Here is a 24495-nt window from a genome sequence, read left to right on the forward strand (position 1 = left end):
AAATGTCAGTTAGCTATATATATATATCTTTCAGATACAGGTTATGGCATTTTCCAACAATCATTGATCAAATAATTAATTCATGGAAGCGAAATTTGTATTTAGAAGCACATACTTATCATTCATGTCCCTTGAAACATTGACTGGTTATTAGGGCTTGTGCACATCAGGGCCTTTGGCCATCTAAATTCTAATTGCCTAACTGTATTCAAGAGGCTGTAAATATGGACAAAAGACTCCTTGACCCAGAAATCTTTCAGTGTGAGAAGTGGGGAAAGAACTCCAGCTATTTAGGGTTATTGTGATACACTCTTATACTGCTTTCTTTATTTCATTCTCCTGTTAAACTTTCCAGGTCCATACTACCTACTAAATTAAGTACCAACTCTCATTTCAATACCTGGCCCAGTATAGACCCAACTTATCTTTACAATCTTATTTACTAGAGTATGTGTGTGTAGGTGGGGGGAGGAGGGTATTTTCTCAAGTCTCATGATACTGAGCGTACATTTCTGAACTTAGTGGACCTCAGAAACTTTTGAGGGTTTGACCCTTGTTAACATCCCATTGAACTTCTCTTTGTGAAATGCTGGTCTAGAGAAATAATTATTTTTAAGTAACTTATTGAAAATAGTCTACCATCTCCAGGGTTTCACTACTATTAAATGCAAGCAATCTTGCCCTAATATTATGGGGTTGTGGGACTGAGTTGGTGATCGAAGTAAATTCTCACATCTGGATTATTTTTAACTCTGTAATGTAAAAATTCTTTTAGTGTTTTCAGTCCTACATGAGTATGTGGAATTGGGAACAGAGATTACTTTACATATACCAGTCAGAGCTAAGCTGTTTTGTTGACCTCAGGAATACTGCAGTATCAGAGGGGTGAAGGCCAAGTTGGCCTCGAACAGTTGGATGAGGAGCTGAGAAAACTGGGCCTTGAAAGGAACTGTGGGCCACGAGGCTGCAGTGGACACAGGGGCAGGTCTTGGCCCATCTTCCACACCCCCGCCCAGCCCCTCCCGCCATGACTGCCAGACCCCTGTCTGCCGGCAGCCCTGCTCCCGCTGCTGCCACTCCCATGCTGATAGCGTGGAGCAATTGGGGCTGGTGCCAGCAGTGGGTGCAAGCAGGACCAGCACCATCAGCAGGTACAAGTGGCGGCTGCTGCCCCAATCACCCCGAAGGAGCAGGGGGAGGTGGAGAAGCCCTCAGGGACGATTGGGGCCAGCAGCCGCCACTTAGACCCACTGATGGCACTGAGCGATTGGGACTGGCAATGGGTGCGAGCAGCGGCTCCAGCGCCGGCAGCGGGTGTGAGTGGGGCCAGCACTGGCAGCAGGTGTGAGTGCTGGGCAGGACCATGGTGCACGGGAGCAAAGAATTTTCAGTAACCACCAGAGGCTCGCCCTGATGACAGTGACCAGTGCCCTGCCTTGGTCTGGCGCCCCTGCTCACCTGCTCCACCATCCTGCTGTGGCTGACAACCGCCTTCCTCTGCCACCTGTTGCCGACGTCTGCCATGTTCCACACGCGCCCCCTGGTGGTCAGCGCACGTCATAGTGACCAGTTGTTCGGTTGTTCCGCCATTCTGTTTATTTTCAAGTTAGCCTTTTATTAGATAGGATTATAGTCAGTTTTACTCATAATGGGAAAATTTTTCTTTACAACTACCACATAATTGATGTATAACCGCTTGGGGTTGGAGCACTAAACTGTAGTTTGAATTAGGATGACTTAGTTGCTTATGACCTAACTCAGACATCAAGAAGGGTTTAGCAATTAATGAAGTACTGCTGGGAGGTCCTGACTTCCTTTGCTTTCTATAGTAAGGATCCTTGTGCTAAACTAAATGACTAGTAATTGGGTAGCAGCAAATGAAGTTAGTGGCTTCCCCTTTTTCTCTGCTGCCCAGTGTCCATTTATTCTTAAACAGAAATACACACAAAAGAAGCTAGCAGACTTATATTGGCATTCCCATATAATGTGCCATCTTTCTAAATGAAAGGGATACACTTTTCAAGTACTTAAAATGCTGAAGTAGGATTTGTTTCTTAAAAAGAATAAAGGAAGTCACATTGGAATGTCAGTGAAGAAAGTATAGCTTTATTGTTGGACAGCTACTAGCTACAAACCAGCATTTGTTCTTTGATGATGCTGGTGATGATTATCGTCCAGTCGTGGCATAGAGGAAGCACAGGAGAACTCCAGAGAGAGCCTGGGGGTTCCTGTTGGCTTGCCCCACCCCTGTGAGGTTACATCATAGCCTGAATGTGAAGGTATTTTTTACAAACTTGGTCCATGCCTTATTATAATCCAAGTGACTTTTCTTCCCTTTGTTAAATAAAGCAGTGATTTAAATGGCTTTTGAGAAATAAAGAAGCAAAATCAGAGAAGGCTTAGTTAAATATTGTACTACCGGCTCAGACAGATGCCTTCCAGAACAGTGTTCCACTTAAGGAAATTTTCCTGGCAGAAACCTCAAGCTTTATCCACAAAGCAGAGATCCACAGCTTTCTCAGAATTAAAAACACTTGTGCATTTTTATTATAACAACTATAAATGTTTATCTTGTTTTAAAGGGTAGACACAGAATGTTGAGATTTGCTTGGAAGCAGGCAGAGAAACCCATTTCTCTAGATAGCGTTTCCCTCTAAAATCTGAATATAAAAACCACATTCTCATTGTGCCTCACTGTCCGAGGTATTGACCTAGGTCTCATTTCCTTTCAGCTAATTCCTAGAATTCAAGGAGATGAATTTTCAGTTTCATCACCATAGGAATGTCATGGTTTTCCTTCCCTAGACTTAAAAGTTTTGAGTTGTCTACCTGACTCTGGAATCCATAGACAGCCTTTCCTTGCTGCTGAGCTCTGGGTTTTATTGGGGCCCTCAGAGCTCTGTTGTACCCAGTGATGGAGAAAGGACACCTTGCTGTTTGCCTGTACCCTCATGATTCTGTTCCCTGTTAAGGATGAAAGCCATGGGAAACATTCCCCCATATCTATTTAACAATAATTTTACATTTAATGAATTGATGATATTGGAGGTTCCTTAAGAATAATCACATCAGGAAAGCCAAGAATTGTCACAGGATCACATACTATAAAATTACTAGAGGCCCAATGCACAAATTCATGCACCAGCAGAGTCCCTTGGCCTGGCCTGTGGGATCAGGCTGAAACCGGATCTCTGACATCCCCCGAGGGGTCCCCGATTGTGAGAGGGCACAGGCCAGGCTGAGGGACCCCACCGGTGCACAATTGGGGCCAGGGAGGGATGGGGGAGGGCTCCAGGGCATGTCCAGCCCACCTTGCTCAGTCCCGAAAAGCCGGACCCCAGCAGTAAGCTAACCTACTGGTTGGAGCGTCTGCCCCTGGTGGCCAATGCACATCATAGCGACTGGTCAACTGGTCAACTTCTCCCTGGTGGTCAGTGCACGTCATCGCGAGCGGTTGAACGGCCTTAACATATCATTAGCATATTACGCTTTGATTGGTTGAATGGCCAACCAGATACTTAGCATATTAGGCTTTTATTATATAGGATAGTGCAGCACCTTAATTTTGTACACAAGGAAAACATTTACAAAGCAAGGCAGACTAATGGTTTGTTACTTTCAGAATGATTTCCTTTTCAGAGTTTTCTCCAGATGCAATTTCAGTCATGTTTGAGTTATTAACAGGTACAACTGAATATTTAAAAAGGGCATGTGTGATGGGAAAGCATGTAACTTGCTTTTAAATTTCTGTTCAGAATTGAAATATGTGAAAATTGTCATCCAGAACTATGGTTTTAAAATTCATCAAAGGAAATATACTTACATTTTAATAACAATTAAAGAAAAATTTAAATATGAGATTGATTTAAAAGTATTTGACCCCATTGCAGTATGATTGCAGTATCTTTATCTTGATGCTCTTCTGTTGGCATCTTTTAGAATCATTAAAAATATCTCTGAACAACTAGATCTGTTCTATGAAACCAGGAAAGAAATTCATTATGCCTGTACTATATTTTTGAGCAAACGTAAGAATTTATGACTTCAAGCAGTGAAATGAATTTGGCCTCTGATCTTTTTGAAGTTGCAGTATCATTCAGATCATGTTATCAGGATGCTGAGTTTCTCTTAACGTTTTTTTTCTCTTTCATTGCTACCTTCTGATGTGGCTGCTGTGTTGACAACCCTCTCTACTTCTGCTGTTGAAATGTTTTGTTTCCATCATTAAGGAAACCTCCCAAGGTAAGCACTGTTATGGAGTGTGGCATGCGCACTGACTGTGTAAAAATCCAGGATTTTATCCATTACAATAACCCATGTGGAACACCTGTCCCCTTGAGAAGAAAATCATCTTTCTAATGTAAAACTTAAATTGTGAACAAGCAGTTAATGTTGGTAATGATATAAAATTAGGCTGCTCCTCTACATTACAAAGCAGTTTCATACATTTTATTCTTGGTATTAATGCTGTGGTCCTGTCAGGTCACTGTTTCTATTTTATTAATGACTAGAGGCCCAGTGCACGAAATTCATGCACAGCGGGGAAGGGGGTGTCCCTCAGCCCAGCCTGCACTCTTTCCAATCTGGGACCCTTTGAGGGATGTCCAACTGCCGGTTTAGACATCCCTCTCACAATCCGGGACTGCTGGCTCCCAACCACTCACCTGCCTGTGTGCCTGATTGCCCCTAACTGCTTCTGCCTGCCAGCCTGATCACCCCCTAACCCTTCCCTGCCAGCTTGATCAATGCCTAACTGCTCCCCTGCTGGCCTGATTGCCCCCAACTGCCCTCCCCTGCTGGCCTGGTCGACCACAAGTGCCCTCCCCTGCCGGCCATCTTGTGGTGGCCATCTTTGACCACACAGGGGCGGCCATCTTGTGTGAGGGTGTGACGGTCGATTTGCATATTACCTCTTTATTATATAGGATGACATGATGCTCAGAGAGAGGAAGTGGTATGTTTAATTCCCAGATTGAGTAGATGGAGGAGCTCAGACTGTCCAGTATCACCACCTAGAAAATGTGAGGACAAAATAGTAACATCATAGGATTGTAGTGTTAACTATGATTATTGATTGGACCAGCTGTATTTTCTGTGTCCTCCTTAGAATAGCTGATATCAGCAGAAAAGTTCTCCAACCTTTTACATAAAGTTTCAGCCACCCACCAGCTCTGTGTGTTCCACTAGAATTTCTAGCCAATCACAAAGTTCACTAGTAGGAGTCATCCCCCTTGCTCTAGCCAGCCTTTGACGTCATATTTACCAGTGAGAGGCCCAAAAGTTAGAGAATAAGTGGGAAAAAGAATATGAGAAGCAGGGGATCTGAATGACCAACTCCTGAATAATTGAAGGCTGATTTTGTTACCAGTGAGCATTTTATTGGGTACCAAAGGGATACTTAGTGCCAAAAGGAAGGAGAAACTCGACCAGCCCCTGACCAATGATGCTGGTTATAGCTTTCGTTTCTGAGATGCCATCAAGACAGGCTACAACCACACACATTATATGTCAGAGTCTAAGATGTGTTGGGTGAGGGTAAGGAATCCAGAATAGATTAGGCATACTTGACTCTGGGGTTATGAGGGACAATATAATTTAGCTTTTGGAGTAAGGAAACCCACTAAAATGCTAAATGTTACCCTTATGGCAATATAGAAATTGTCCTTGGCACTAAGAGTTTCAACTCCAGCAAGGAAGGCGCACATTGAACAAATAGCATCAGACCTGTTAAGAAAGAGGAAATACATGCTGTTATAGAAGTGTAAGTGCTGGCATCCTGGCCAAATCTGGGGGGAAAGGAGCAATTATTGATGTGGCTATAGTCCCTAAAATTAGCAACCAAAAAAGTATCTCTGCTACTCAGGAAGATGTGAGTTCCCTTAAGTGTTTCTTCTTTCCCTTGCTGTTGGTTCCTAGAGGTTTCTGAACAGACTGACAGCCTTGTAATATATTTAATTCTTTCCCCACAGAAAAATGAAATCATAAGCAATTCCATATGTGGCTACTTAGTGAAGGAGAAACACTGAAATGAAAAGAGGCACAAGAGCACATTTTTTAAAAATCAGTAATTCTTTATACAGAGAAATGTTCTGGTGCCTTTCTATCCAGTGTATATAGCTTAGTGGTTTCATTAGGAATCTATCCTATTGATAGTTTCTAAGAAGTATCATGAAATTTTCAAAATAAAATGAATGTCAAATCACGTTTATATGTTTGTGTGTGTGTGTGTGTGTGTGTGTGTGTGTGTGTGTGTGTGTGTTGCCATAAATAACATCTGTAAAGTATAAAGGTCATCTTTAAATCAAATACGTGACACAGAGTTAATTGTTTAAAAAGACATATAGATAAGGCCTTTTTTTGCAGGGAGAAGGAAAGATACTTTTAATGATGATTATATAAGAAAAATTATTTTATTGATTTAAAACAATGAGATTTTTGTAAAAGAGAAAGAATTCTTACCATTCATAACAGCATGGATAGACCTGGAGAGCATTATGCTAAGCAAAATAAGCCAGTTGGGGAAGATAAATATCACATGATCTTAGCTCATTTGTGGAATATAATGAACAATATAGACTGATGAACAAAAATAGATCCAGAGATCTATTTGTAGAAGCATGGAACAGACCGTCAAACCTCAGAGGGAAGGAGGGGAGGGAGTGGGGAGATAAGAGATCAACCAAAGGCCTTGTATGCATGCATATAGGCATATCCATGGACACAGACAGTAGGGGGGTGGGGCATGTGCTGGGGGGTGGGAGCGGCCAGGGGAGGTCAATGGGAAGAAAAGGAGACATATGTAATACTTTCAACAATAAAGAATTTAAAAAATAATAAAACAATGAGATTTTGACATGAATAATTCGCACAAGTATCAGAAAACACTGTTGGTTCAATTGAACAAATAATTATTCTGGGTTTGAATCAGCCCTGATTGTAGCATTCTAACAGAGGTAGGGTAGAGAACATATACACGGTGTAATGAACTACAGGAGGTAAAATATTTGTGGGATTCATAGAGTGCAGGATCCTGTTCAGACTCCTATATAACTGAGGACAGCTGAGACTTGACTAATATTAAAAACCTATCCTTGAAGGCACTGGAGAAATACCAAATTAGTAATCCAAGAGAAGATGGAAACTAGAGAGGTTAACCTGGTGTTTGACTACATGCCTTTCAAATAAAAGCAAGTAAACAGCAGTGCAGTGTTTTTGATAGCCTTACAGGGCCTAGGGGACTTACGGGGACACAAGTGTCAGGGTCTGCCAAAGTTGTTGTCCTTGGTAACCTGCTTATACTTTGGGCTGGCAAAATGGATTGCGGCCCAGCCTTGGGTGGGGCATAAAGGTGAAACAGAAGTAAACCAGTCTTACTTTTATTGCTGTGTGGTTGCAAGATCCTTGTGTAATCTAGGAAATCTCAAACATTAAAATTGGATCAAAGTGATCCTAGAATGCAGGATCCCTTAGGCACTTGGCAGAAACAAATGTAATCCTAAGTCTCTCTTTGAGAACTATTTAAAGTGGATCATAGACCTAAATACAAAACTATAAACTATAAACTTCTAGAAGATAAGATAGGAGAAATCTAGGAGATCTGGGGGTTGGTGATGACTTTTAGATACAGCAACAAAAGCATGATCCATAAAATTAAAATTGATAAGTGGGATTTTGTTAAAACTAAAAACCTTTGCTCTACAGAGGCATCGTTAAGAGAATGAAAAGAAAACCACAGACCAGGAAAAAAATACCAGGTGTACCAGTTAATAATGCGGATTTTGTTATCAAAGAAAACATAATTTCAAGAGAAACATCAAAAGTGCTTTATTCAAAGTAATGTCCATCGCCAGTTACGGTACACATTTCCCCCATCTTTCAGGTAATTTGTGGGTCCCAATAGAACTTTTCTTGTTTTGAGGCAATCCATTCAGAGACCAAATTTTCCACTTCTTTGTATGTTTAGAAGTGCTACTCAGAAAGTGCATGTGCCATCGATCAGAACAAGTGGTAATCTGACGGAGCAAGGTCTGGTGAATACGGCGGGTGGGTTAATACTTCCCAGGCAAGATCTTTTAACATGTTTTTAACTGTTTTTGAAGTGTGTGATGGTGCATCATCATGAAGCAAAATTATTTTGCCGTGTCTTTTGGCCCATTCTGGTTGTTTCATGATCAAAGCGTGGTTCATATTGACCTGGACATTCTTTGTCTTTCACATCAAAATCATCACTTTTAAAGTGTTTTAACCAGCGTTCACAAGTATCTTGAGATGGAGCATGTTCACCATAAGCTTCCCGAAGTATACGATAACTTTCAGCAGCACTTTTCTTCAAAATAAAGTAATGAATTAAAACTTCCTGCAAATGCTCTTTTTTGGCACGAAAATTGACATTTTTAAGCATAACAATATCTATGATGTTAACACCTTCTGCAAATTTGACATATGAAGTTTTGAAGCTTGTCAATACAACAAAATAGCATACATATCAAATCACATATATATCAACATATGTGTAACTCCATCTATTTAAAAAAATCCGCATTATTAACTGGTACACCTGGTATTTGGAAAACACATCTGATAAAGGAATGCTATCCCAAAACATACAAAGAACTCTTAAAACTAAACAGTAAGAAAATGAACTATCCAATTAAAAAATGGCCAAAAGACCTGAATAGCAACCTCAAAGAAGATATACAAATGGCAAATTCATACATGGAAATCTTCAACTTTATATGTCATTAGGGAAGTGCACATTACACCAACAATGAGATATCACTACACACTTATTAGAATGACTGAAATCCAAAAACATGACAGTACCAGAGCTGGCGAGGATGTGAAGTACAGAATTCTCGTTTGTTGCTGGTGATAATGAAAAGTGGTGTGCCTCTTTGGAACATAGCTTTGAAGTTTCTTACAATGCTAAACATATTCTTATCATATGAATGAGCAATCGTGCTTTTGGGTGTTTACCAAAATGAGTCAAAAACTCTGTCCACACAAAAACCTGCACATGAGAGTTTACAGCAACTTCATTCGTAATTGCTCCAAACTGGAAGCAACCAAGATGTTCTTCAGTACCACAAACTGGTATACCTCTGCAGTGGAATATTATATAAGTTATCAAGCCCTGAAAGACATGAAGGAAACTTAAATACATATTGATAAGTGAAAGAAACAAGTCTGAAAAAGCTATATGATTTCAACTTATATGACACTCTGGAAAAGGCAAAACTAAAAAGTTACTCGTTTATCTGGGGCAGTGCCCATAGCCCATGGCAGCTACACAATGACTATCGAATGAATGAAGAAAGGAAATAAAGATCTGCTAGAGCAGAAGGGCATTCACCAGTTTAGCAGAAAGAAGGTTCAAGTCCAGCTATATTATTGGTCATCTCCACTGATGGACAGAGCCACTTCCCTGGAGACTGAGCCAGAGGACACTCTCTGCCAGTCTGGTACACTTTCTGTCATACCACATGGTTGTAAAGTTGTTTTTCTATTTTGGTGGGTTTTGTGGGGCAAAGATGGGGGGAAAGAGTAAACAGAAGAGTTTCAGAAAATGTAAATATCTGCAAGATGCCTTTCTTTAGGATAATATCCTTTTTTTGCTCAGTTGCTCATTTTTTTCTCATGATCATTATGTTAATATCTTATAAGTTAGTGTATGATTTATTTGAACAATTTGATTTTGTTATAAATTCATTTTCAATGTGTGGTTTTTTTAAAGTTTTATTTACAAGTGAGGTCAGGCACTATCAAACATCAAGGCGTTTAATCCCTCAATATTATAAACAGAAGAAAATGACATTACAGCAAAATAAAGTGGTTGCTTTTTAAAGGCAGTATCACTTTTTTTATTTTATTAAATTTATTGGGGTGACTTTGGTTAATAAAATTATATAGGTTTCAAGTGGATAAGTCTGTAATACATCATCTGGATATTGCATTGTGTGTTTACCACCCAAAGTCAAGTGTCCTTCCATCACCATATATTTTGACCCTTTTTCCTTTTCTACCTCCCCTACCCATTTCCCCTCTGGTAACCACCATCCTGTTATCTGTGTCTATGAGTTTTTGTTTGTCTTGTTTGTTCATTTGTTACTTTTAGTTTTATATCCCACATATGAGTGAACTATGGTTCTTAACTTTTTCCATCTAATTAATTTCCCTTGGCATCATATTCTCCAGATCCATCCAGGTCACAAATGTCAATATTTAATCTTTTCTTGTGGCTGAATAGTATCCCATTGTATATATGTACCATGTCTTCTTTATCCATTCATCTATCAAAGGACACTTTGGTTGTTTCCATGTGTTGACCACTGTAAATAATGCTGCAATGAACAAAGGGGTGCATGAGTCTTTATGAATAATTGTTTTCAAACTTTTCAGGTAGATACCTAGAAGAGGGATTGCTAGATCATATGGTAACTTCATTCTTACTTTTTTGAGGAACCTTCATATTATTTTCCTCAGTGGCTGTACTAATTTACATTACCACCAGCAGTGTATGAGAGTTCCTTTTTCTCCACAATCTCTTCAACACTTGTTATTACTTGTCTTGTTAATAATAACCATTGTGATAGATGTGAGGTGGTATCTCATTGTGGTTTTGATTCCCATTTCCCTAATAGCTAGTGAAGTTGAGCTTCTTTTCATATCTGTTGGCTATTTGTATGTCTTCCTGAGAGAAGTGTCTGTTCAAGTCCTATGCCCATTTTAAAATTAGATTGTTTGGGTTTTTTTTTTGTTGTTGTTGAATTGTATGAGTCCTTTATATATTTTGGATATTGAGCCCTTATTGGAGTTGTTTGCAAATATTGTCTCCCATTCGGCTGGTTGCCTTTCTGTTTTGTTAATGGTTTCTTTTGCTGGGCAGAAGCTTTTTAGTTTTATGTCATTCCATTTATTTACATTTTCTTTTACTTCCTTGTTTTCAAGGACACATTCATAAAATTTTCTCTAAGACCAAAGTCCATAAGTTTGCTACATATGTTTTCTCCTATGTATTTTATTGTTTCAGGTCTTATAACTAGGTCTTTGATCCATTTTGAGTTCATTTTTGTGTATTGTGACAAATAGCTGTCTAGTATTATTCTTTCACATGTGGCTTTCTAGTTTTCTCAGCACTATGTATTGAAGAGGCTTCTTCTCTCCATTGTATGTTTTTGGCTCCTTTGTTGAAAATTATTTGCGCATGGATTTACCCTGGGCTCTCAATTCTGTTCCCTTGGTCTGTGTTTCTGTTTTTTGAAGGCAGTATCCTTTAAAGAGGCATATTGATATACCAAAAACCTGGCTTTTTAAAATGACTTAGAAAAATGGAGGGGAAAATCTTATTACAGCTTAAGCCTTCTGAAGTGCAGTTTCATTCAGATTTCTTTTACAATCTGTGACTGCCATTATTTTCTGTGGCTGCTACCTCTTCATTTTGTGAATTTCTGAAAACAAAGTGTTGGCCTCAAAAGTGATGAGTTGTAGCCCCGCACTGTTCAGGACAGCAGCCAGCAGCCCCATGTGGCTTTTGAGCATGCGATACATGGTCGGTCTGAAGTGAGATGTGTTGTAAGTGTAGAGTACACTCCAGATCACAAAGGTAATTATGTAGGTAAGTACATAGGGTAAGGTCTGGAAGGGTCCTGAGCACAGGAGTTTCTGTCTCCCTGGAGTTGGGGTGTGTCACCCTCCTAAGACATGGATGTGTTCACTAACTCAGAAGCTGAACCTTGTCGTTTAGGAGTTTTTATGGAGGTTCATCATGTAGGCACGATTGATTATTAACACAATCTCCAGCCCCACTCCGTTTCCTGGAGAGTAAGGAGTGGGGCTGAAAGTTCTAGGCTCTTCACAATGTGGTCTTTCTGGCATCCAGCCCCCATTAAAATACGAGAGGTTATATTTCTTACAATATTACAGATATCTTTAGAATTGCAAACTCTGGTTAGAGTGTAGAGTACCTGAAAGGAAGTTGTGTTTTTAAAGACTAGGAAAGTAGGTAGCTTATAGAGGGTTGCGAATCTGACATTAATCTGGTAGGCTATGAAGGATCATTTTGGATTTTTGTATAGAAAAGTTACACGGTCAGAAGTGTACATGCAAGAAATTAATCTGGCTGCAGGATGTAGAATAAATTGTGAGTGGAAAACACAGGGTAGATTAGCAACCTGGGTTTACTTTGTAATAACCACTTTGTGTGTCAGCCAGCTTGTGCTAGGTGATGCAGCAGCAGTAACCTCAAAAGTTCAGTGGCTTGAGACAACCCAGGTTTATTTCGCTGTTGTTCCATGTCAGCAGAGATCACCTGTGGCTCTGTATTGTGTCACTTCAGTCTGGGCTCCAATCTGAAGGAATTGCCCCTATCTGGGACTTGCTGTTGCTGGGGGGAGGGAGAGAAAGAAAATCATGCAACGGCCTATTAAAGCTGTTGCTCAGAACTGGCATACATCTCTGTCCACTCTGCCAAAGCAAGTCACGTGGTCAGACCTGATGTCAGTGGGGTCAGGAGTATATTCCTCCCACCAGAGGCACTGCAGTCACACAGGGACGTGTAATCTGCTTATAGGGAGGACAGTAACTAAATTGGAACAATAATACAATCCAATATACTTTGTCATTGTAAACCACATTTGTAAAAAAATGCCCACAAAACAAAAAAATCCTTCGAAACATAGTGCTGTATGTTTCTACTTGAAATTTCTGCAGGATCTGCCCCTCCCCCTCTCCTCCCTGGCTTTGTTCAGAGCCAGGTGTTCCCACTGCAGCTGTGTGCCTGTAGGTGCCTAAAGATGTCACTGACAGAGGACCAGATAAAAAGAGATCCATCTCCCCTGCCTCTTGGCATTGATCCATCTCCAAATCCAGGGCAGTGAAAGCCTGTTAGAACAGGCAGTGTCATGAATCCCACTTAATACCTCTCCCCACCCCCACCGCAGACTTGGGTCATCCCCAGCAGAGTGAACTCTGTCAGCCTTTCCAGTTGATCTGACTGCACAATAAATGTTTGCAATCTCCGAACCCCTCTTGTTCTTGTGACCCTGGTAGCCTATGGCCTTGGGGTCAACCCAGCCTCCTATTTGTGCTGGACGACCAGGCCTGGTCCAGCCGGCGGTGATGAGGTGAAGTATTGGTTTGGAGGCCTAAAACAGATCCAGAGATTGGTAGGTGATGTCAAGGTGACTCAAATTCAGCCTGGTTTTATTTTTTTTCCTTTTTAATGAGCAACAACAATCATTTAGAGACAACAGGATTATATGATATACACCTAGAGTCTAATCAGGGGTGGGCAAACTTTTTGACTCGAGGACCACAATGGGTTCTTAAACTGGACCAGAGGGCCGGAACAAAAGCATGGATGGAGTGTTTGTGTGAACTAATAGAAATTCAAAGTAAACATCATTACATAAAAGGGTATGGTCTTTTTTTTTTTTAGTTTTATTCATTTCAAACGGGCCGGATCCGGCCTGCGGGCCGTAGTTTGCCCACAGCTGGTCTAGGTCCTAGACATTTACATCTTCTCTTTTGGACTGTTTTTTTTTTTTTAATTTTTTTTTATTATTATTAATTTTAGTTAAGAAAGGAGAGTGTAAGAAAGAAACATTGATTTCTTGTTCCACTTATTTATGTTTTCATTGGTTGATTCTTGTATGTGCCCTGGCTGGGGATCAAACCCGCAACCTTGGCATATCAGGATGACTCTCTAACCAGCTGAGCCACCCTGCTCAGGCGCTTTTGGGCTGTTTTTGTTGAAGAGTAAATCCGTGTTTGTAAACACCCACCTTACCTTTTAAATGTGCTGTTGGAGAAGTCATCTAGATGGCTAGGTTTTTTGTTTGTTTGTTTGTTTAGGAGAAGCAATCAGAGCTTAAAAGAAATGCCACCGACTGTGGATTTGTGACATCCCACCCCCCCCCCCACCCCCCGTCAATAACTGTGAAGCAGATTTTAAAACTGAATGATAAAGCATTATGAGTTGGAGTTGAGTTAGTGCTAAATAGAATCTCTATGCTCTGTCAAAATATTGGTCTGAGATTTGGTAGAACTAGTAACTATTTAAAAATTTTTGAAACTGGTTTTCAGGGTACTTTCCTTTTGGTGCCCTTTTCCACAGGACTGTTAATATTCATAACTTTCAGTCCCATATTCAAAAGATAATCAAGCCTGGTTATTTCTTCCTTTAACATCTCTTATATTTATTTCTTCCTATAGTCATTGGGAGTCTTTCATCTGAAACAATAGGACCTCAAACTAGATGAACAGTAGGATAAATGACTGGGATGTCTCAAAGAACTTACAAACAGGGAGTGGCTGGGGTTCAAATACGAACACTTCTCCTACCTCCCCTTCTTCTGTCTCTGTCCCCATGTGTGTCCCCTTCATTTTTCTCTCTCACTGCACGCCAGCTATCTGCTTCTGTAGTCCACGTGCTTAGAAACATGGCCTCAGCCTTACTCAGATTCTAGCAGCAGTTGTTAAAGAAAGGCTGGTTTGACTTCTTGGTCCCTAATCCAAAAATTCCATCAGATGCTTGGGACCAGTTAACTGTGGTCAAGGGATTATGGAACTGTGAGTGGTCCAACTTGAGCCCCTAGGTGCATCTTCCCCGCCTTCTCCCCCGAGCATAGGCTTTTATATGCCTTATTAAAACATGGCAGCAAGCCATGGGAACCAGGTGGCTGGAGTGGAGGTTAGTACAGTTCTCCAAAGAAAAGGTGCTATTTCTAGAATAAATGGGGTCTGTAATTCTAGGCAAAAAAAAAAAAAAAAAAGTGACTGTTCACTACATCTCTATCCCCACTGAAGTTGAGTATTGGTAACTTTTACCTTCATCGTGATTATTTGCTAATTGGCTTTTTTTCTCTTGTCTTATACCTGTTCAGTCCATCTTCCACATTGCTGCCACAGTGGTCATTCCAAAGTAAGAATATGATCTTGTCATTTGCCAACAAACAATCCCAGGCTTCTTAATAAGGCACATAAAGTCTCACACGGTCTAGCCTCTGCCTACTCCCTGCGTGTTCCCTTTCTTCCCGCTCACTGCTCTTTGCACACTGCTCAGCTCCTCCTCATCTCAGTTGCTTGCTAGCTTCTCCTTTACCTGGAATGCCTTTCCCACTTGTTTTCTCAACAGCTATCTTTCAGAATTCAGCCCAAGCTTTGCCTCTTCTAGAAACCTTTCCTGAACCCCTTTCACCTCACATGCAGTGTAATTATTCCTTCTTGCCCTATACTGACTTCTATATATTGTGCTCTCCTTTTTTTATTATTATTTCCCTCTAATAGAGTGTGGGATCCTTATAACTGGGGGACTCTTATTTCTGTCCTAACTAGCTCATAATAGCTACTCAGTAAATGCCTTTTAAATGAATGCAGAGATGAATTAGTTGTTTGAAGAGACAATTCTCCATGAGCCCTTAGAAATTCAAACTGCAATCAAGAATACTACTCTCCACACAGTTTTTTCCTAAACAGACTGAATTCCCTGAGATCAGGAGTAATGCCTATTGCTGGTAGATGTGCCGCAGAGACTGTTGGCTTGCTTTGAGTCTTTAAAATGCTTTGACATCTTCCCAGTCAGGCAATATCAACTGCAATTCAAGATATTGTTTGTGTACACAGATAGGCAAATGTAAAGGAAACGATTCTTTGCATTGTAAAAAGTCAGCAGTCTTGACAGCTTTTGAGTTGGGGAGGTGGTATCTGTCCATAGAACTCACCAGTAGTGAGGGGGATCATTCTGGCAGCCCTTCCTTGGAGCCCCGCAGCAGAGATGACAGACACAGGCACAGTTCGTGCTGCTGGCAGAGCAGCTTTTGCAAATAGCAGTGGTGAGGGTAGTTCCAGGGGTCAGAAGGCTTTCAGTGTTGGGCATTCCTTTCAGTTTCAGTCGAGCTTCTCTAAGATGAATGAAGTTTAACTCTTTTTTCTTTTTTTTAATGACTCTTCACATCTCTGATAATAGGAGAAAGGGAGAAAAAATTTGAAGCTTGGCATTAGAGGAAAATTTTAACTTGACTTGAAATATAGTACTTTAATTTTTTTTTGTCTGACTCAGTTCTCATAACACAGTATGGTGAGATGTGAACAAATTTGGCATGTGTCTTTTATATAAATTATACTCTCAAGTTGACAAAGTTGAAAAGTAACCACAAAACAGGACATTGGCAAACCAATATTTATAAAATTGGAGAAATGGGGATTTGTGGAGAGATCTTGGGCTTAGTTTTCAAAGTAGATAGTAGCCGGAACAAGCTGTTAATAGCAGCTGGATGTGCAGATGTGAACAGTGGATTGATTGTGCAAAGGGAGGAGGATGACAGTATAGAATGAAAGGAGAGAGGCACAATCCTTTGTGTAAACAAAGCGAGTTCTCATAGAGTGCGGTTTCCCGCCCAAAAACCCTTGGATTCTGGATTTCGTAGCTAGGAGGTAGTGTGTTTTGCATTGATGCTTTTGTCACAGAACACAAAAACTGTAGCAACTCTTCTCATGGCAATGTGGACCTTTTTTGGCTTTTCTCTTTTCTCAGCAAATACTGAGCACCTATCGACTGTGTCTGTACCTGTAGGGATAAAGAAATGAATTAGCACAGTCCCTGACTCAGAAAACCTCCCAGCTTGATGAGACTATAAAGTACTTAGGATGTGCCTGGTACCTAGTAAGTACTCCGTAGGTGGTAGCTGTACTGTTAACTGGGGAGAGGAGCCCATGAGTAGAGACTACTAATACTGATAACAGTAGCTGCCTTACACTGAGTTACTATTATGCACCAAGCATTGAATTAGTATACATTTTGTTTACATTCCCACAGTCTTATTTTAATGTAAAATGTGCAGTTATTTAGGTAGAGTTATTAGAGAGATGGAGCTATCAACTAAAACAGCACAAAACGGGGTAATGCGTGTGGAGAGGATGTTGAGGAAACACTGGAGAAGATGACATTTAGGTCGTTCTTAAAGAAGGATTTGTAGCTCACTGGGCAGGAGGTGAGGAGAGGGAAGAGATTTCAGGAAGAGGGATTCCCTGATACAGTCTACGTTTTCTTTTCATCTTTTCCCTCCTGGACTTCCCACTGTGCTTAATACACACAGAGGATTTCTTGGTGATTGGCGGAAGTTTTCAGAGCTGAAGAAATGACTGACTCTTGACATATATATAGAAAAATATGGGAGCTTTCTTCTATCTTCTTAGAAAAAGAGTGAGAATTCCATGAACATACAAATAATGTCTGATGGGTGGCACCAGATGAAGTGAAAAGGGAGAGGCTGAAAAGCTCTGCTGTATTATCCACTCTGTTGCAATGCTGCAGAGAATTCACACACACCATACCATGTGCATTCTGAGCAGCCATCCTATGTGAAAACACAGTTTTGCAAGATTATTTAATTAAAAGGTAGTTCACCAAGAAGTTGCTTTAAAAAATACCTTCTCAGAGTATTTTAGTTTGGTGGAATTATGGACAGTAAAAACATTAGGAAAACCATGGTCTTCTCCTCTAAGAGTTAGTAATGTAGCAGAACAAAGAGCCTTTCTCTCTCTCTCTCTCTCTCTCTCTCTCTCTCTCTCTCTCTCTCTCTCTCTCTCTCATATACAATCTAGTTAGACTGATATGAAATTCAGAGTAATAAGCAGTGTCCTTAAGAAAGGTTTCATAAGGAGTGACATTTGAGAGGACATTGAAAGATTTTAATAAGGACAAATTGAAAGGGAATAGGCTTTGACTCACTTTGCAAAAAATCTGATGTTTATGTACGGAAATATATCTTTGCATACAATTAAATTATCACTTTCTGGAGAAGGGTTGTGAGAGATATTGAATTTATTTTGAAAAAAGTGTACTTTTGGGGGGATGAGGACACATTTGTAATACCTTAACCCAGGAGTCCTCAAACTACGGCCCGCGGGCCACATGTGGCCCGCCGAAAACATTTATCCGGCCTGCCGAGTGTTTTTGCCGCCGCTGTGTGCATAGGAATTTGTTCATAGTTTTTTTTTAAACTATAGTCCGGCCCTCCAACGGTCTGAGGGACAGTGAACTGGCCCCCTGTTTAAAAAGTTTGAGGACCCCTGCCTTAACCAATAAAGAAATTTTTTAAAAAGTGTACTTTTTTATTTTTAAAAATAATTGTTTATGTTTTGTCTTCTCAACTAGATCATAAACAACTAGAGGACAAAAAATATGCCTAATACATATTTGAATTTCCTAAGATACCTAAAACAGAAAAGTGGCAAATAGGCATTTATTGATTGCTTTCTGGATTAAACGTTTTACAGTTGGGGAATGTAGTAGAGAAAGCATACAAGTAGAAAGAATGAAAGGAAACATACAGCGGTAATGCCATGGAAAGTACCTTTACATTTGGTTTTATGAATCAGGAAAATGACTAGCAGATCACCTTTTTTTTTTTTTAAACCTCACTGAGGATACTTTTCCCACTGATTTCTAGAGAGAATAAAAGGGACAGGGGAGGAGAGACACATCAATTGGTTGCCTCCTGCAGGGAGCCTGCAGGGAGGTAGTGCCCTTGACCAGGAATCGAACCCACGAACCTTTGGTCCGCAGACCAGTGCTCTAATCACTAAGCCGAACATTTCTTAGAACATGTTGATGCCTTCTGGTTCTTCAAGGAACGTAGAAGATTCTTTCTTCCTTTTTTTCAAAGTTGCAAGTGGAATTTTGCTGAAATGCCATCAGAGATTGGACTTTTGGTTAAGGGTGGAGTTTGGCTATGCCACATCCTGCTCCCAAGTCCTGGAACTCCTTTTCCTCAGAATACACATCACTCAACACATTTGCCTTATTAAAAACAACTGGTAGCAACTTCACTAGCTGTTCAGTGGTTCGCAAAGATACAGAGCTAACATTTTTAAGAGAGTGATGAAGGTGGAGCAGATGGGGACTGCAAGCTGCAGGGAATTAGATGCCGTTATGAATTTTACAAGTTGCAAATGAAGAGGAAGGAGTGGGATTCTGAGGAGGTGGAGTCACATTTTATTGGAAACAATGAAGACAATGGCTTTCAGATTTTAAAAACAACTAGAGAACATCTGCACTTTTGGCTTTTTCAAGTTGAAGGCTCTTGGAAGGTATGGATGTCTTTACAAATAAATTTATCACAGTGTTGATTGGCATTGATGAGATATGAGATTTACACTCAGTCTCCAAAATCCATTTATTTCTTTTACTCTGTCCTGTGCATTAAGAAGTCTCCCATCTCCTGCACTCGTTAAGATACTAGTGACTCCATAATGAATAGATGAAATAAGCATTTAGGAATTCTTATGAAACGAGTTAGAAATCTTATTTAGCATATTTCTCTAACATGCTGACTTTGAAAAAATTAATTTTTTTAAGTGGTCAGTTTCTAAAAAATCTCAAGAAAATAGTGTTATCTCTTTTGAAATATCAATGGATTTTGTATTGGAAAACCAAAACTTCTGTAAAAACTAAGAAAATCATGTTCCCTTTTGTTATAGACCTTTTGTGATTAAATTTTAAGTAAATTTTGGCCATGAAAAGAAAGATAATATTTTGTGAATAGTTTATAATACTAACAAGTTTACAAGGAAAATGATTACACAAAATGATAAGACAAGTAAATTATTTTAAATATCTTTGAAATTCTTTTAGTAATAATCATAACTAACAACAGTCAAACAAATAATTGTTTTAATTTCTGTGCAAACTATATACATGATGTGGCCATACTTGTTCATCCACATGAAACATGGAAGGATGGTATGGAAGAAGACCCCACTGCTCATCTTGTGACCAAATCTGTGTTTAACCATTGATGGAACAAGTTTCCCCAGGACATGCATCTGAAAGTAATGAAACACCTAAAAGTATATCTTGCAGTTTGAACCTGTTTTTATTCAGAACAGTTCTCACATCCATTCTGTATTCTTGTCCGCATTCCAACTCCTTCTTCTGGTATTATGTTTTGTTATTGAAGAGATAATACGTACAGCTGTTGCTCTGTATGAGGTACTGACCCAGGCACTATGAAGTGCGTGAGCCGAAGTCCCCCGATGGCTTCACCTTTAGAGTGGAGGTGAGATCACACTGAATAACACGTGGCCTAGTGCCACTGGAGCTGCAATGTGCTGTAGAAGTCCATAGAGGGGATGATCACTTATGGCATGCATTAAAACAATCATAACGGTTTTTTTATTCACTTGCTTTAGGGAAATCCCTCCAATTTCTGGGATTCAGCTTCCTTACTGGTAAATGTTTAGTAAAATGATAACCATGACTGGTTTGAGGGATGAGCATTCTAAAACACCTGTGATCAAAGGCTTTGAAATTTTAGACACAATTCAGTTCAGGGATAGGCTGGTATTCGACAAGCAAAGAAGAGTTGTATCTATCAGTACTGTCAGTCCTTTTTCTCCTCTGCAGTTGTAACATTTATCTGAATATTAGGGGACAAACACTTAAAAATGTTTATCTTTCTATGAGCAAAAACAGCCTTAAACTATTAGAAATGGGGGTTGGAACATAATTTTGGGATGATTATTAATTGAAGGTAGATCTTGAAGATTTGGAGTGGATTTCATTTTATTTCAAGGAGCGTTACTGAGAATGTAAATCTCTAGCAGAATAGCAAACTAAAAAAATAAGTTTTAGCTAGATGTCAAAATGAATAGGAGATAAATTGTTACTTCATTTATATAGCAACTACTAAGGAATTCATTGAGACTCTAGAAGAAAACAATAAAATACACAAAAATTGGAAAGTAGCCTCTATTGATCATTTAAAGTAAGGAGAATTGACTTAGGTCAAAAGGAAAGGAAAATGCCCTGGGAATGAACAGTAAGTGGTATAAGATGCCATTAAAAGGAGGTTGTGGAATCTCCTTTTCTGGAAATGTTTAAAAATAAGACAGATCTTCATCTCTCAGGAAAAGTGTTGAAGCTCAGTCCTGCCAGAGGCAGGATGATTAACTGGATTATGCCTGTGTGGTCTCAGGAGTCATTGCAACAGCCTCTGAATGAAGTAAATATTCCACACTCTGTTGGCTGAGGCTATTGTTTCATAGCCGTTCATTCTAGCCTGGTTTATTGTAAGGCCAGAGTGAATGTTTGTATAAGTAACAAAATTGAATTTGGACTTGAGATTGATGATGTAAGTTGTGTGCCTACCTGAATCTATTTTAAAAGCACTGAAGTAGCCAAAACCGGTTTGGCTCAGTGGATAGAGCGTCGGCCTGCGGACTGAAGGGTCCCAGGTTCGATTCCGGTCAAGGGCATGTACCTGGATTGCGGGCACTTCCCCAGTGGGGGATGTGCAGGAGGCAGCTGATCGATGTTTCTCTCTCATCGATGTTTCTGGCTCTCTGTCTCTCTCCCTTCTCTCTGTAAAAAATCAATAAAATATATTTAAAAAAAAAAAAAAAAAAAAAAAAAGCACTGAAGTATATATAGTGCTGAAACTATTCAGAGCATAACTTAATCTTTTGACAGATGGAGAAATACCTTACATGTCAGGTCTCACTGTCATTAATCATCTATACTAATAAAAGAGAAAGATGCAAATTGACCGCACCTCTGTGATGCCCACAAGCCACGCCCACCAGCCAATCAGGAGCAGGTATGCAAATTAACCCAACAAAGATGGTGGGTTAATTTGCAAATGCAGGCGCCCAGTGGCCTAGGTCCCAGGAACATCCTAGGGACCCAGGCAGGCCCCAGCATAGGCCCTGAGCGGCCTCGGTCCTAGAACACCCCTGGCCTACGGGCCTTGGTGCCATGGGGGTGGGGCAGCAGAGGCTTGAGCTGGGCGAGAGAGGAGCGGGGGGCCCTGCCCAAGCCAGGGCAGAGGCTTGATCGAGCCAGGGGGCCCTGCCCAAGCCACAGCTGAGGCTTGATCAGAGCCGGGGGACCCTGCCCAATCCGTGGAGATGCTTCATTGGAGCTGGGGGGCCCTGCCCAAGCCACTGCAGAGGCTTGAGCAGGGCCTGAGTGGAAGGGAGGGGGGTGGCCTTGCCCAAGCCTCGGGCAGAGGCTTGATCAGAGCTGGGGGACTCTGCCCAAGCCACACTGGAGGCTTGAGCAGGCCTGGAGATGGGATGTGCCAGCCTAGGCTTGCCAGCAGTCCTGCCTCTGCGGGTGAGCTGCAGAGGATACACCTTTTCTGACAGCTCATTGGCTAAGCTCCCTGTATGCTACTGGTAATGTTTTTGGTAACTTGGGTAATAAGAATTCAAGAAGGTGATCTAGGGGTTTTCCACCTCACTCCTGGAGGAAAAAATGAAGGTCCACTGCTGGAGGGATAAGAAATGTCATATCCTGCCCTAGCCGGTTTGGCTCAGTGGATAGAGCCTTGGCCTACCAACTGCAAGGTCTGGGTTGATTCTGATCAGGGGCATGTACCTAGGTTGCAGGCTCCTCCCTGGCTGGGGCCCAGGTCAAGGCTCATGCAGGAGGCAACCAATCAGAGTGTCCCTCTCACATTGATGTTTCTCTCTATCTTTTCCTCTCTCTTCCACATTCTCTAAAAATCAATGGAAACATATCCTCAGGTGAGGATAAAAAAAAAAAAAGAAAGAAATGTCATATTCTATGAAAGACACATGTTGAAAATGCCTAAAGAAAGCTGTCATTTTTTCATGGTGAAGGGACTGGAGTCCGTGTTGATGAAAAAAAAACCTTGCTGGCTGCGGTGGCTGGCAGTGGCTGCAGCAGCAGGGTGATGGGGCTGGCGCCTTCCCCTGATCAGCCAGGTCGCCTCCCACGGAGGGAGGCCAGACTGCGGCTTAGGCCCGCTCCCAGCAGGCCTAAGCCGTCAGTAGGACATCCCCTGAGGGCTCCCAGTCTGTGAGAGAGGGCAGGCTGGGCTGAGGGGACCCCCCCCACACATGAATTTCGTGCACCGGGCCCCTAGTTCAGTAAATAATCCTATATAATAAAAGGGTAATATGCAAATTGACCCTAACAGCAGAAAGGCTGGGAATGACTGGTCACTATGACACACACATTGACCACCAGGAGGCAGAAGCTCAATGCAGGAGCTGCCCCCTGGTAGTCAGTGCGCTCCCACAGGGGGAGCTCTGCTCAGCCACAAGCCAGGCTGCCAGCTGCCAGCACAGTGGTGGTGGCGGGAGCCTCTCTCACCTCCTCAGCAGCGCTAAGGATGTCTGACTGCCAGCTTAGGCCTGCTCCCTGCTGGCAAGTGGACATCCCCCAAGGGCTCCTGGGCTGCCAGAGGGATGTCTGACTGCCAGCTTAGGCCCGATCCCCCGGGGAGCGGGCCTAAGCCAGCAGGTGGACATCCCCCAAGGAGTCCCAGACTGCGAGAGGGCACAGGCCGGGCTGAGGGATTTTCCCCCCTCCCCCCCTCCCCCCAAGTGCACAAATTTTCGTGCACCAGGCCTCTAGTTATAAATAATTACTTTGAACACTGAAGTATACAAATAGGAATCAGGTCTGGTTCCTGCTTTCAAGGAACTTAGTCTACCAGTGGATTTAAAACGTATGCAGAGATAATATACACGATACGTGAAAAATAGAATAATTGGGTTAGGTGTCACAGAAAGGATTAAACAGTGTTGTGAGAGTTCAGAGAGAGATGAGACAGCTAATTCCTTTGAATTAAACCAAGGAATGCTTCCTGGAAGAAAAATACATTGAATTGGGCTGTGAGGAGTAGGAAGCATTGTGAAGGGTGGAAATGAAGAGAATACCAACTGAGATGGGATTGTAACTCCAAGATGCTGACGAGCTCAGCTGAAGCATGAAGAAGTTGGGGCACTTGGGCTGGAAGGGCCTCATTGTGGCCAGGTTAAAGAGCTTGGGTTCTGTTTGCTCAGAGAGTAAGATCCCTTGGAAATGATTAAGCATTAAAGGGTCTCTGTCCGTGGAAGTTTTGTAATTTGCTATTTGGACTACATGGCGAAAAGGCTATAAATATAAAAGGAAGCCCAAGAGAAAGTGGCTGCTGAGACATCTGGGCCAGTTAGCTAAGGTAGGTTTATAGAGAAATACTAATTTCAAGGCATGTTAATAGGTGTTACTCAAGAAAGGGTCTCCTCACCAAAATTAATTGGAGAAATAAAAAGTTAAACAGTTAAATAAATGTATTTGTTGGAGGGCTTTTCAGAGCCTTTAATATTGAGAATCTCAAATAGGGCAAAATATACATAATTTCTAACATGATTTCATCTTTTTTATGGACTATCTCAAGAAACTACTGTTCTTTGGGCCACATTTTAGGGACTGTTGCCCTATGCACTTAATAATGGTGGCCAGAACCTGAGTGGTGGTTGTATGCATGAAAAACAGTGATTAGATGAGGGATTTAGGGCAGCGGCATCTGTCGTCCTGGTAGCATAGTAGGCACTCGGTAACTATACAGAAAATTAATGCATGCAAGAGTGCATTATTGATTTCTTCATCCTGGGTCCAGGATTGCATGGTGAAAGAGAAGAGGGAATGGTGTCCAAGGTGGCAGTGTGGAGAGTTTTGAGCTTTGCTTATGCTGGAAAGAGTAG

General features: G+C 41.2%; 1 protein-coding gene across 1 annotated transcript in view; it reads left to right on the forward strand.

The window, feature by feature from the left end:
• Positions 1–24495, forward strand: part of KIF13A (kinesin family member 13A) — a 199341-nt gene that overhangs the window by 77419 nt on the left and 97427 nt on the right. The window contains 1 exon segment of the mRNA XM_036350606.1: positions 4230–4242. Within this exon segment, the coding sequence (XP_036206499.1) occupies positions 4230–4242 (13 nt within the window).

This window comes from Myotis myotis, unplaced genomic scaffold (assembly GCF_014108235.1).
Source record: "Myotis myotis isolate mMyoMyo1 unplaced genomic scaffold, mMyoMyo1.p scaffold_m19_p_2, whole genome shotgun sequence".
NCBI classification, from domain to species: domain Eukaryota; kingdom Metazoa; phylum Chordata; class Mammalia; order Chiroptera; family Vespertilionidae; genus Myotis; species Myotis myotis.